At 39.9% G+C, this 12,929-nt stretch overlaps 1 protein-coding gene across 1 annotated transcript in view; it reads right to left on the minus strand.

Annotated features, from left to right (window-relative positions):
* Positions 1–12,929, minus strand: part of zdhhc8b (zDHHC palmitoyltransferase 8b) — a 69,715-nt gene that overhangs the window by 3,857 nt on the left and 52,929 nt on the right. Inside the window, exons 2-8 of the mRNA XM_004072857.5 lie at positions 10,447–10,568; positions 5,809–5,966; positions 4,501–4,673; positions 4,311–4,413; positions 4,028–4,119; positions 3,418–3,550; positions 541–646 (exon numbers count right to left, since the gene is read on the minus strand). Coding sequence (XP_004072905.1) covers positions 541–646; positions 3,418–3,550; positions 4,028–4,119; positions 4,311–4,413; positions 4,501–4,673; positions 5,809–5,966; positions 10,447–10,568 — 887 coding nt within the window. The remainder of the gene's footprint in view (positions 1–540; positions 647–3,417; positions 3,551–4,027; positions 4,120–4,310; positions 4,414–4,500; positions 4,674–5,808; positions 5,967–10,446; positions 10,569–12,929) is intronic.

The raw sequence follows: 12,929 nt of genomic DNA on the forward strand, positions 1-12,929 counted from the left end.
GCAGCACTTTGCGAACAAGCAGTGAGAGAACACTCCCTGACATAATGCAGCATGACCCTCTTCATCCTCAGAAGAAAACCTGCCGTCCACCCCACTTTATACATTATTAACCCAACTCATACTATTGAATGTTTGGTTGCTTCAAAGCTCAAATCCCTGCAGACTCCTGATTTACAGAAATCTGCCCCTGTGGGTAACCATTTTCAGCAGCAAGTTCTGATTAAAGATCATTCAGTCACCACCTCGGAAAGAAAAAAAAAATGCTGTGACTCATGTTCCAATGATTCACTCTGAAATTGTCCGGCAAATGTGTTGATTTGGCGAGCTGGGTTTGCCTCATCGCCACAGATCAGGCTGGTTCTCTGGCTGGGTTTCGGAAAGGCGATCATCTGCAACCCGCCACTGCAACCAACATTCATCAGGCTTAATTAGAGCCTTCTCGTGAACTGGGGCAGAGTTTTGAGACCTGCCACTTGGTAGCAGAAAAGGGATGGATGGGATGGATGGTGACTGACAGAGCTTGGGGAGGGATGTTCTTACCTTCGCTGGAGGTCTGCGGGGCTTTCAGCTGGCTGTACTTGTCAGCTTTGGGCGGCAGTGGCGGCTGCATTTCTTTGCTGTCCAAACCGTCAAGGCTGCATTTGGACTGCAAGGCAGAGGGCGGAGCGTTAGAGAACAGGTGGGCAAGTGCCACAACGAAAAGAGGCCCATATGCTGTTGGTAAAGATGCTGAACCTGGTGTTTTCTCTGCCTGGGCAATTCTTTTAGAGGTTGATGTGGGGAAAAATAGATTGTACTTATTTTTAGTCAAAAAACATTTGTCTCCATCCAGGATGAGTTTAACTGCAGTTATTAAAAATAAGACTCAGATGTAAAAATCTGCGCCTTTAAGAGCAATTTTCTGTATTTTGAAAGTATTTCTTACCAAAAAAAAAACAAATAATGACATTTCAACCATAACTACAGCCAATTAGGGTGTAATTTCTAAAATTAGCCCCCCAGTTTCCCACTGATGAAAATAATGAAATTACATTTCTGAGTTTTCTTTATACAAATAGTTGTGAAGAAAGAGTAGATTGAAAAAATGATTTGGAAAAAGATCTTATTTGTTACATAGATGAATAACACACTAGGCGGGCAACAAACTCCCTGATCTGCTCCATTGTGATGCATCCATGTGCGTCTTAGTTTTCCTCGTCTGAGCTGGCATCAGGCTCAAAACTGTACAGCTGGATATCTCTGATATTGCTCAGCATTTTTATTGCAGCAGTAATGCTAAGTTGAGGTTGTGAGGGCTGTAGGCTAGTGGGAGAGCGTGTAAACAGACGGATGACAGGAAGTAGGGGTGGGCTAACTCAGAGGCAAAACTCACAGATGAATTTCTAATGAACTACTGCCGCTCTACAGAAGCTATGTCACAGAAAGCAACACAGGTTTTTGGATTTTGGCTAAAAACAACATAATGATGATTAAAAGACCACTGGGAACGCTTTGAAAATACATCTAAAGATGATCACATTGGGACTTTAAAGAACTGTACTCATGTCCTGAACATGTTTGCTGCATTTCAGTGTCATTTTAATGAAACAACTTCATAAAAGCTTCACATTTTTGTGAAAATAGCTTTTTTCACTCTGACAATTTAGACAGTAGGTACATTTGAAACCAGAAGTTTACATGCACCACATAAAAACACACATATGCTTTTTTTCTCACCATCACAAAGTAAACTTTTCCTGTTTTAGGTCAATTACAATGGACAAAATTATTTCTCCTTGCTAAATGCCAGAATAATGAGACTAGGTTTTTTTTAGACAAGTTTTTATTACTTTTATCAGAGCTCAAAGTTGAAACAGTTCATTTCATTAGTATTTGGCACCAATGGTTTTTAACTGCAGTACTTGGGTCAAACGTCTTGGATATCCTTCCACAAGCTTCTCACAAGATTGGGTACGACTTTTGGCCCCTTCCTCCTGACAGAACTGGTGTGACTGAGCCACGGTGGCCACGACCTCCGATCTCGACTGGAGCGGCAAAGGAAAGCGATATGCTGATCGTAACGATGGATTAAATAAATAAAGTATCAGTTCAGAGAGAAAGTTCACCTCTTACCACTTGTTTTTGTCCAGATGATGAAGCTAAAGTTTGTTTTAAACAAGCCAGCAGAGTGATACAGAACATTTAGGCTATGTGACCGAAACGTCTTTTTTAGGTGTGCATTATCTCTGTGCATTATCATTTCAACGCACACCCAGCAGCCAACAAGAATCAAGAATTCACCCGGACCATGGTGTAATTTTATTTCATGTCTGACGGTGAGAAAAAAACATGTGTGTTTTTATGAGGTCTATGTAAACTACTGGTTTCAAATGTAAAATTGTTCCATTTTGTTTGCCATAGATACTCTGATCTACACTTTTTTTCAGTTTCAAGCTGAATTTTAAGCCAGTTTTTGTGTAAGAGTCAACATCTCCTGATAATGATTCCCTGACCTCACAGGCGCACGTACAGACACTAACACAGGGGGCCATTACCCTCATTTTTGGGCAGAATTAATCTCCTCAACAATATTAACCATATCTGACAGTTTCTTGCATCTTCCACCAAAGCTCCTCTGGTCCATGCATTAGTCACATCCCGAATTCATTCATTCATTCATTCATTTTCTTTTCCGTTTTATCCCTTTCGGGGTCACGGGGCTGCCGGAGCCTATCCCGGCCACTTGTGGGCAAAGGCAGGGGACACCCTGGTTAGTTCCCCAGTCTGTCACAGGGTAGAATGTCCACAATCACACACCCATTCACTCTCACACTCACACCTAGGGACAATTTGGATTAACCAATTAACCTATGAAACATGTTTTTGGACGGTGGGAGGAAGCCGGAGACCCCGGAGAGAACCCACGCGTGCACAGGGAGAACATGCAAACTCCACACAGAAAGGTCCCCCATTGATGTTTTGGTCCAGGTCCCCCAGCCGGGACTTGAACCGGGGCCTTCTTGCTGTGAGGCAAGAGCGCTAACCACTGCCATACATCCCAAATTGACAACTCTATTTCTTTTGGTCTCCAATGAAAGACCATCCTCAAGCTTAAGTTTGTCCAAAGCTCTGCTGCTTGGATCATTTTCTAAACCCCCTTCACCGATCATATCACACTGGTTCTTCTCCTCACTTTCAATTCTCCTCTTCTCTCTGATCTCCTCCAAAATCCTAAGAAGAACTGGTTACATTTAACCTAATTTGGGCGAAAGAATTCTTTCACTTGAGTGATGTGGACGTGAAGAGATTCTCTAAATATTGGCGAGTCATTGAATCTTGCCCAATGTGTCTGGATCAGAACCAGCTCCGGCTGAAGGTCAACACGGTGACAGGAAAAGGAAAAAAAAAACAGGTCAGTGGTTAGCGTGAGCTACTCACCTTGGAGTGGATTATGGTGCCATGGATACCATTGTCGCTGACCTTAATGGTGATATGCCTCTCTGAGGTGTCAGGTCTGATGAACGGAGGCTGAATTTTGATGTGAGGTTTTTTCTTCGGGTCTAACACGTACCTACAATAAAACACAGCAGAATTACAACAGGGCTTTTGCTGGATTAATTCATTATTTCAGTTCTGTTAGAATGTCAATAACTAAAAGAGCCATCACTCTAATCTTTGAGTGTTTGGACTGATACGTATGTGAAGAGTTTTCTCAAAGGAAAATGTTGTATTTCAACCAAATAACCCCTTTACAACATTTTTCGTCTTCTGCGTTTCAGGAACTCTGTTTTAAAGCGAATAGACTCTCTGCACAGCTTCCCATTAACTGATGGTTTTTCGAGTGAACCATTTCTCCTCATCTCCAAGGCTTTGCTGACTGCTTTAAAGCTGGATGCATTTGTTTGCAGCCACATTGGAGCATGTTTATACGCTGCTGTGTCTGAAGCAGTGAGGCGTTTGTTGTTTGCACAGAATCCGTGCAAATGCACGTGCACAGCTCCACGGAAAGGACACGCGTTTAAAAGATCCGTATAGAAGCATTTTTTACCTGGGTGCCAAGGGACTGCACAAGACATACTCCACGTTGCCACAGCAACCTTTGGTGAAAGGATTTACTCCTCCACGGAACTTACCCGTCACCTGAGGAATACATTGTCTTGTTCAGCGCCAGCAGTCAAAGCACAAGGCCACAGCGAATAAACAAACAAAAACACTTTTGAATTTTCAATGCTTATCATAAAAAAAGGAAACTGTTGCTCATGAGGATTTATCTAAAAAAAAAAGATTTTTAAGTCAGCTGATGAGACAGAGCATCTCATTGGAATTCTAACCTGTTCATTGGTTGTCCGACCACGAGCTACAAGCACCATATGAAACCCAGTGAGTCCCATGACTGGAATAAAGAAGAGCCCTGCGACGCACATCACCACCAGACTGAATAAAATCAAAGTTAAGGCTTCTTCCCAGAGCCACCACTTACAAATGTGCATTTCAGCAACAGGTTGATCAGCTAAAGGATACGTGACGGCTGTGTGCAGAGCTCCCAGCATTTCTCTGTGGTGGAGGACAAAAATGAGACCAAAGGAGAAAACCCCCACCATGTGGGCGCTCAGCGACAGCAGGAAGAGGAAGAAGTAGCGGTAGTTCCTCCGCCCGATGCAGTTGTTCACCCAAGGACAGTGATGGTCAAAGTCCTGGAGAACAGCAAAGGAGAGAAGCTACAATTTGGAGATCCCTTAATTAAGGAAAAAAAACACATCCTCTTTCCTGAATCAACTCCTATAAAAAACATGTGAACCCCAGCACCTTCACGAATGCCATCACTTAAGCATCAAATTCTCCGCAGGCTTCGGTGTGTTCCGGACAGTTTTTATTTGGGGTGATCACTTTCCAGCATGGCAAAAGGGGGTGGCTGTTGCCTCCTTGGGCATTCCTATATCCCAGACACACCTCTGTCTGCAGGTAAGTCTTACAGGTATTTGTGTAAACGCCCTGACATGTACATTTGCAGGATGTTAATGGGAATGGGACAGTTCATTTTTCATAATAAATAGTCATTCTTTGTGGCAAGAAAAGGCACACACTTTACACTAGAAAGCTGCAAAACACTCAATAAACTATTAAAGACACAGTTGATATATTTATCAATAGCTTATAAGGGATTTATGAATAAGCCTTGTGAAGATGAACACATTTGTCACGCTTTAGATTGAGGGTCTGGAAAATAATAGATTAACTATCAGGAAAGATGCAAATATTACATAAATTATTATCTTAAAACCTATTTATTAATAAATATAAAGCATTTGTAAAATAGCTACACATTTTTAAAAATGTCTATAAAAGGATGTTAAAACCTACATGACATTTGTGAGACATCAAAAAATACTAATAAATGTCTTAGCAATGTTTCTTGACAAATGCAGATAAATGTTCTATAAATGTCTAATAAAAAGGATTTTTAAATGCTATTACATTTTTATAAATGTCTAAAAAGGCTTTTCAAATGCTAATAAATGTTTTAAAGGGCCTATATCATGCTATTCTTAAGATATTCAGAGTAAACTATATCCATATATACAGCATAATCCTATATTATCTTTGGCACACTAAAGAATTTTAAATTTAAGCTTATAGATAAATGGAAATCGACAAACACGTTTTATAAGCACTCCTATTATAATGATGTTCTACGACAGCATTGTCTAAATTTCTTGCAGAATTGTCGCATAGAGATGTTATCTGAATTCTGCAGTGATTGCTTTTCCTCTCTCCAGTTACCGGCTTGGTTCTAGTGTGTAAGCCCGGTGGGTTTGTGTCAGTACACACCTCCACACAGTTGTCACAGACGCTGCAGTGTGAGCAGCGAGGCGGCCTGTAGAAGTGACAGGTGGCACACCACTTCATCCGGACCTGAATGCCCTTGATCTCCACGTTTTTGTAGAGCGGCGCACGGAAATCGTCGTCCTTGTCTTCATCCTCGTTAGCTGCACGACAAGATGAAGGTGATAAGATTGGCATGTCAAAGAAAATCTTTGAAACAAAAAAGGGATTCAGGTCATTTATGTGGCAAAAATGAGCACTCTGAGAAAGAAGTGCAGATTTGATTAGTGGCTCTATTTGATGAGGCTGATATGGAGGCATGTTAAACAACCCTAAACATTACAGTACCTCCAGTGGAGACACAAAAAAACAAACATTTTTGCAACAAAAAAAGATCGTTATAACAAAAACAATCTGACTCATCAATAATGGAACCACTTAGTTTCATTCATGAAGACGTATTCTGAAGAAATATTTTCTTATCAAGAAGAAAAACCTATTTTCTCTAAGAGTTTTCCAACAAAAAAAGCCTCTAATAATTTCTAAGAAGCTCTCTAGTACTTTTTTCTTCCAAATTACAGCAGAAAAAGTGTTTCAGCCAAAAACAGAGAGCACATTAATCTGTGAAAAGCAGCACAGAGCAACAAGAACTGCCAATGGAATACAGTAACAGAGCCTTCACAAAACAAATGCAAGTGAATAAGAAAGTAAGAAGCAGGCCACAGAAATAAATAGTTCCACAGCAAAAATGACTGTTATTACAGCTCTAGGGTCGATTCAAATAGATTTTAAGAGGTGACCGCCTGTGAAAGCAGCAGACGGAATCGCAGCTCCTTTTGGAGCTTCACAGCTGCAAGGTCTACATGTGAGCAAACAAAGCACTGAATCAGAGTTTTAATGTACAGCTCGCAGCCAATTACAGCAGTCACAGCAAAAAATATGCAATACGTGGTCTGACTTTCAGTGCAAAATGTTCCAATGTGCAATCACAAACCATAATTACAAAAAACTCCAGGATCATTTGTTTTTATGGTTTTGTTTGTTTTTTTAATTCATAAGCCTGAATCCTTATAAAGTGGTTGCTTGTATAACAGATAACATGTCAATGTTACTCTATAGTTAGCAGGTTTGTTCCCTACTTACTGTTGTTTGGTAACATAAGAAGATTATTTGTATGTTTTATCCATAGATACTAAATACTGTGTATTTGAAAGCCTCCGTGGCTGCTGCCTAAAAGACTGTAGAACAGGAAGGTATTATCTACATCTAGCGATTCCTTGATTTTGCTGAAAAGCTGAAGAAAACATGTCTTATTCCAAACCTAGCTGAATAGTTAAATTAGCAGGTGAGAAGGTGAACATTAGCAGCTCTCTGTGGAGATTCTTAGTAATCCTGATCATGATAATATAGAAGTCTTGTTTTTAACTGGTCTTTAAAAGGTTTATCTAGAGAAATAAGAAAGTAACATTCTTTGTAAATATGAAATTAGGTTTGTTTTCTGATTTGTGGGCGGGACTGTTAGTGCAAGTTAGCCTGCCAACACTTCCCATAATCCCTTTTGAGACAGTTTTGATCCAAAATCTAGTTCAGATGTGGAAAACAAAGACAATACATGGATCTATTTGTCTTCAAGTGAATGCATCACAATGGAGCGGACCTGGGAGCTTGTGGCTCACCAATTGTAGATTTTACATAACTAAAATCTTTTTCAAACGGTATTTTTTAGTCTGCTCCTGATTCACAACAATTTCAATAAAGAAATACTCTGAAATGTAATTTTAAGTTTAATTTTCTCTTCACATGTCCTCCACCATGACAAGATTCTACGAGAACGTGCTAAAAACACCGAAAACATGGTTATAACTGGGGCGGATCTTTATACTTTTTCCAGTTATAAAGAAAGTTTAAGAAGATCAAACCTTTCACCAAAGTTGTTCCTCTATATTTTAAAATACGGGCATTCTGGAGAATTTATGAAACACACAAGGCCTCTTGATTTAAAGACCTACTCTAAATAAATGCATGTTTTTTAGTGTTTTTAACATGTTCTTGTGGCATTTTTTGTGGCATTTATAAAAACTGTACACACTAACTTGTAACCAATGCTAAAAAATTAACTCTTGCTTTTTAAAAAAAAATACTCATTTCTTTTTTTTGTCAGCCAGAGAGAAAAACAAGCTACATGCCACTCTGGACACTCAGGTTGCAAAACTAGCTAGCTTTATGCAAAGCTAGCCTGATAAAATACTAATGATATGTTATATCATGCCAGATATATTGACTTATTAGAAATTGGTCAATCTTTTTTCTGCCCACAAATTCCACAAATTCCATGGTTTAAAGTGTTTTTGGAAACTGCAATGAGCTGTGTTGAAATCAATTTGGTGACAGCTAATGCTAACGAACAGCTCTTTCACATTTCAGTTTAAGATTTTTTACACAGGAAAACTGATCCTGTTAGAGAATAATTAATTTTTCTCTAAAGCAAATGATTTTTCTTTTACTTATATCTCAAAATGTATTTTTGGACTTTTTTTTTGCTTTTTTTGTTGTTGTGATTTTTCAACTTCCCAATTAGTGTTCCTCCAAATCATGCATTTTGGCAGAGTAGCATTTTGCCTGTGGTAATAGAATGATACAGTGGCCCTCAATATGAAACAAATTATCAAAAGATTCAAAATAAACGTTTGTATGAGTTTACAACTTACAAACTAATGTTTAGTGATTTATTTTTGGAGTATAATGTTTGTCATTTGTTACATTTCGCACAAATGAGAGCATTTTTAATCAAAGCTACACCACTTAAAGCAGCTTTTGTGGTTCTTTTCTAACCATTTGTAAAACATTGATACCATTACCTCTTTTAAAAAGGCAATATGAATCCATTTATGGCCAATTTATCCTTAATCATATTTACTTTGACACCTGTATAGCATTTTGTGTGGCTTTGATGCTCATGTTACTTTGTAAAAACATATTTATGGATTTTTCTGTCTAGCCCTGCCTATAATATAATGACACCAAGTTTTTTTCTGATTAGTTTATTAGTTTTCTTCACAGTTCATTTATCCATATCTAGCTCACATTGAGTAAATTAGGGTAAACTAACAAAACTTTCAGAGTCTTGTTTTCTGCATTTACAAAATGAACTTCATCCACCTAATTTATTTTGGGGAGAATGAAAAAAAATAGAACATTTTCCAGGTTAATATAATACAATTCAATTAGTGTTGTATCTTCCAAGCAGTACAGCAGATGTGCTTATGAGTCTGACCAGGTAAATAATCAGAGAACCAACGTTTGGATTTTGACCTTTAGACCATGTGAATTCTAAATATTTTAGTTAAATTTAGAAAGTTGGACATCTTAAAGGATCCTGTTAACCTCAAGACAAATGTTCATTTAGAGTACCATCAACAGCAGCCTGTTAGACAAGACAATTAGCCGCGGTTACATGGGCAGAATATCTTGATCGGATCAATGGTCGGGTTAAAATTCACCAGTGCACATGGGATCAGAAAACCTCTTTCCGATTAGAACAAACGTTCCCATGGCTCATACTCTCGTTCGGAATGAATCATTTGGGCATGCGCAGTAGTGTAAAAATCACCCGGATGCGGATATAGGTCCCGTTGTAAACAAACCGCTTCCACAGACATTTATGCAGCAGCTCGGTAACATACGAGACGATCTTCCAAACGTGCTTTTATTAATGTCATGAATATTATGAATTGCCTGTTCGCTCGTCGTTATATTTAATCTGTGTGGTCAGTGCTTTTTTTGTGGAAGAATTAAGCTGGACGAAAGCTTAGGACAGACTAACACGGGCTAACATCATTAGCCTGATGGATGGACACAAAATCCAGGACCGTGCGAGAAACGCAGCAATCTGCAGCTTTCTAAGGACTGAGCGACATTTATTTCTGCTCTGAAAGTTCACACAGACCGCCCCAAAGCCACTCTGTGAGCTAGCGGCCCGAGCTCTGTTCGAACACGGTTCCTCCTGAGTCCTGCAGCCGCTAACCAAGAGCGGCGGGACGGCTCGCAGTCTGAATTCTCCCACACATAACAAAACAACAAAACGCACACGTAACCCCCCCCCCCCCCCCCCCCCCCCGACACAACATTATTAATCCAGCTGCTCTGCTCACTCGGGTGCCAGTGGACCGAGTGAGCGCTCCTCCTCCGAATCTCCCCCGTGAGGGGTGTAAGAGAGGGGAGAGCCAGCGGGGCGAGAGCGGAGCGGCGCTTTTCACGGGGTGTCCGCAGAGCTGGTCGGTCCCGTATGCGCTCCAAAGCTTTCTCTCAGCGAAACACCGTCTATGCGTGACGTAAACCAGAGCAGCAGTGACACACGATCGGAATGACCGTTTACATGCTCTACGATCGGATAAACGATCGGTATAACCCACCTATCTCGATCGGAAAGAAATTCTGATCCGAATGAGTCTGACCGGGGCAGAGTATTCCGAACGGCGCGTTTACATGACGCATTTTCTTTCCGATCAGGCGTTCATTCCGATTACTTTTGCCCATGTAAACGCGGCTATTGTAAAGGTTCATAGATTTGTACTGTAGGCCGTTTATGGTGCTGTGATGAAATAGGCATGTGGTGAGAAATGCTGGGGTAACTTGGGTACGAACCTCTGGGGTAAACACCAGGATCCATAAAGGTTGCCATGCTGAAGTTGGCCAAGACAAAGAGAAAGACGAGGCCATTGTAGAAAGGCACAGCAGGAGAGATCACCTTTGCTAGCCAGGGGCACCTGTGGACACACACAAAAAGATTGAGTTATGACTGATTTCCAAAAATCATTGTGAAATTTGGATCAAATATGTTTTAATAGAAGTCCTACGCTTGTTCTTTTTTACTTTTGTAACTTCAACACAATAACCTCAGTCATGGCTGCTTGCCAGCACACGCTTCCAGCAGACCTCTCCAGCCTGTTCCGATATCAAAAAGTCAATTCCTGGTGCTCATGCACAGAGATTATCGTCAATCTATATCTGCTCCTCCAAATTCAAGAGCTCATTTATACTTTGCTGAATAATTCAGAGCTCAGGCTGCAAAAAGCCACTAGTGGTGCAGAGAAGTGTGAAGGTTGAGCCTCTTACACAGTTAATCAGCGCCAGTCCTCAGGGATGTGATGGTTAGCATGGATCAGATTTTACAACATCACTGTAAAACACTAGCAACCTTTATGACGAATAATGGGCGGAGATAATTGTTTTCATTTAGTTATTAAGAATTTATTTTTCAACAGAATCTATGAAAAAAAAAATTCTGACTTTATCTACAATTGATTTATAGTAGGTTTTGTGTGCAGTGAGAGAAGTTGTGTACAATTATTTATTTTTTTGACAATCTTCAAGAACTTTACCAATTGAAATTTAGTCACATAATGTCACATTTACTTCTAACATAAGTCAGATATTCTGTCTTAAAATTAAGAATTCTGATTTCTAATGTCAGATTTGGAGTTGCAACAATCAAATTTATTTAGGAAAAATAAAAAAAAAAGATTCTGTAAACTCCAAATACTGTCGTCATATCAAAATAGCAAGAGAAGCTCTCAATTTCCAATAAGAAATGTTGTTGTTTTTCAGAGTTAAATATGTTTTTAACCCATTATATGTAACTGAACTTAACCGATTTCAGATCCTTTTGATGTTAGGCAACTTTTCAGAATTTAAAAAAATGTGAAGAAGCACAGTCAGAGAAAGTTTAATTAAGATCACACGCAGAGCTGCAGACTTTGTAGATGTGTAACAAGTAACCACAAAATCCCCATAAACGATGTTTGGACCACTTAAACTGCTGCCTCGAAACACCAAACTTCATCTAGTTAATAAGTCTGCATCAAGATTCTGTTGCCACAACAGACATAATGTCAGGAGCTTTTAAATTTAAGTTCTGAAGTTGAACTAAATTTAAGAAAGTGATAACCAAAATAAGAAAAACAAACATCATGAACATCAATTTAAATTGGATCTTCTGATTTAGACAAAGGAAGCAAAGTAGACACAGGACATGAAGAGGAATTAATCCTGCTTTGCTCCTCGGCCCGACAGATTTTCAGACGCGTCTGGAGTCAGTCTGGTGGTGAGAGACAGGCAAACACCTTCACACCAGCCTCCAGGCTGTTCACACTCCTGACACATTTGCACTTTAGAGTGCAGATGATAGTGTCAGACCCTGATTCCTGCTTATGTCAAACTGAATCCAGAATTTGCTCATCAAAAAACACAAAACACAAAGAATATTTATAAACCCCCTCGAGTATTTTACCATTTATGTTTCTAATTTGGTGATCGGTTTTATATTATTTTAGATTTTATAAGAGAAATATTCAGGTTTTTTTTAACAAATTGGATTTCTGCTTTTGTTGAAGGATTTTCCATTGTTGCTTCAATCATCTAAAGTCTCATTTGCAACTACTCTCACTGGCCACTTTAGTACTTTATTAGACACACCAGTCCAACTCCTCATTAACACAAATTTCTAATCAGCCAATCACAAGGCAGCAACTCAATGCATTTAGGCATGCAGACATGAACAAGATGATCTGCTGCAGTTCTAACCAAGCATCAGAATGGTGAAGATAGGTGACTGAAGTGACTTTGAATGGGGCATGGTTCTTGGTGCCAGACAGGCTGGTCTGAGTATTTCAGAAACTGCTGATCTACTGGGATTTTCACGCACAAGCATTTCTAGGGTTTACAGAAAATGGTCAGAAAAAGAGAAAATGTCCAGTAAGTGGCAGTTCTGTGGGCGGAAATGCCTTGTTGATGCCAGAGGTCGGAGGAGACTGGCCAGACCAGTTCTAGCTAATAGAAAGGCAACAGTAACAGTAACTCAAAAAACTGCTGGTTACAACAAGATCAGCAAATAAGCATCTCTGAACGCACAACACGTCCAACCTTTAGGCAGATGAGCTACAGCAGAAGAAGAGTGAGAGCTAAGAGCAGGAAATTGAGGCTACAAAAGGGGCAGCAGTTTAGCTCAGGCGGTAGAGCAGGTCGTCCAAAAACCGAATGGTTGGCAGATCGATCCCCACTCTCCCCAGCCAGCTGTCACCCCCAAAGCGCGGCTAGCCTGAAGCTCACCACTGGGTCAAAATGTGGAG

The sequence above is a fragment of the Oryzias latipes genome, chromosome 9, assembly GCF_053564925.1.
Source record: "Oryzias latipes strain Hd-rR chromosome 9, Olatipes_Hd-rR_3.1".
In the NCBI taxonomy this organism is placed as follows: domain Eukaryota; kingdom Metazoa; phylum Chordata; class Actinopteri; order Beloniformes; family Adrianichthyidae; genus Oryzias; species Oryzias latipes.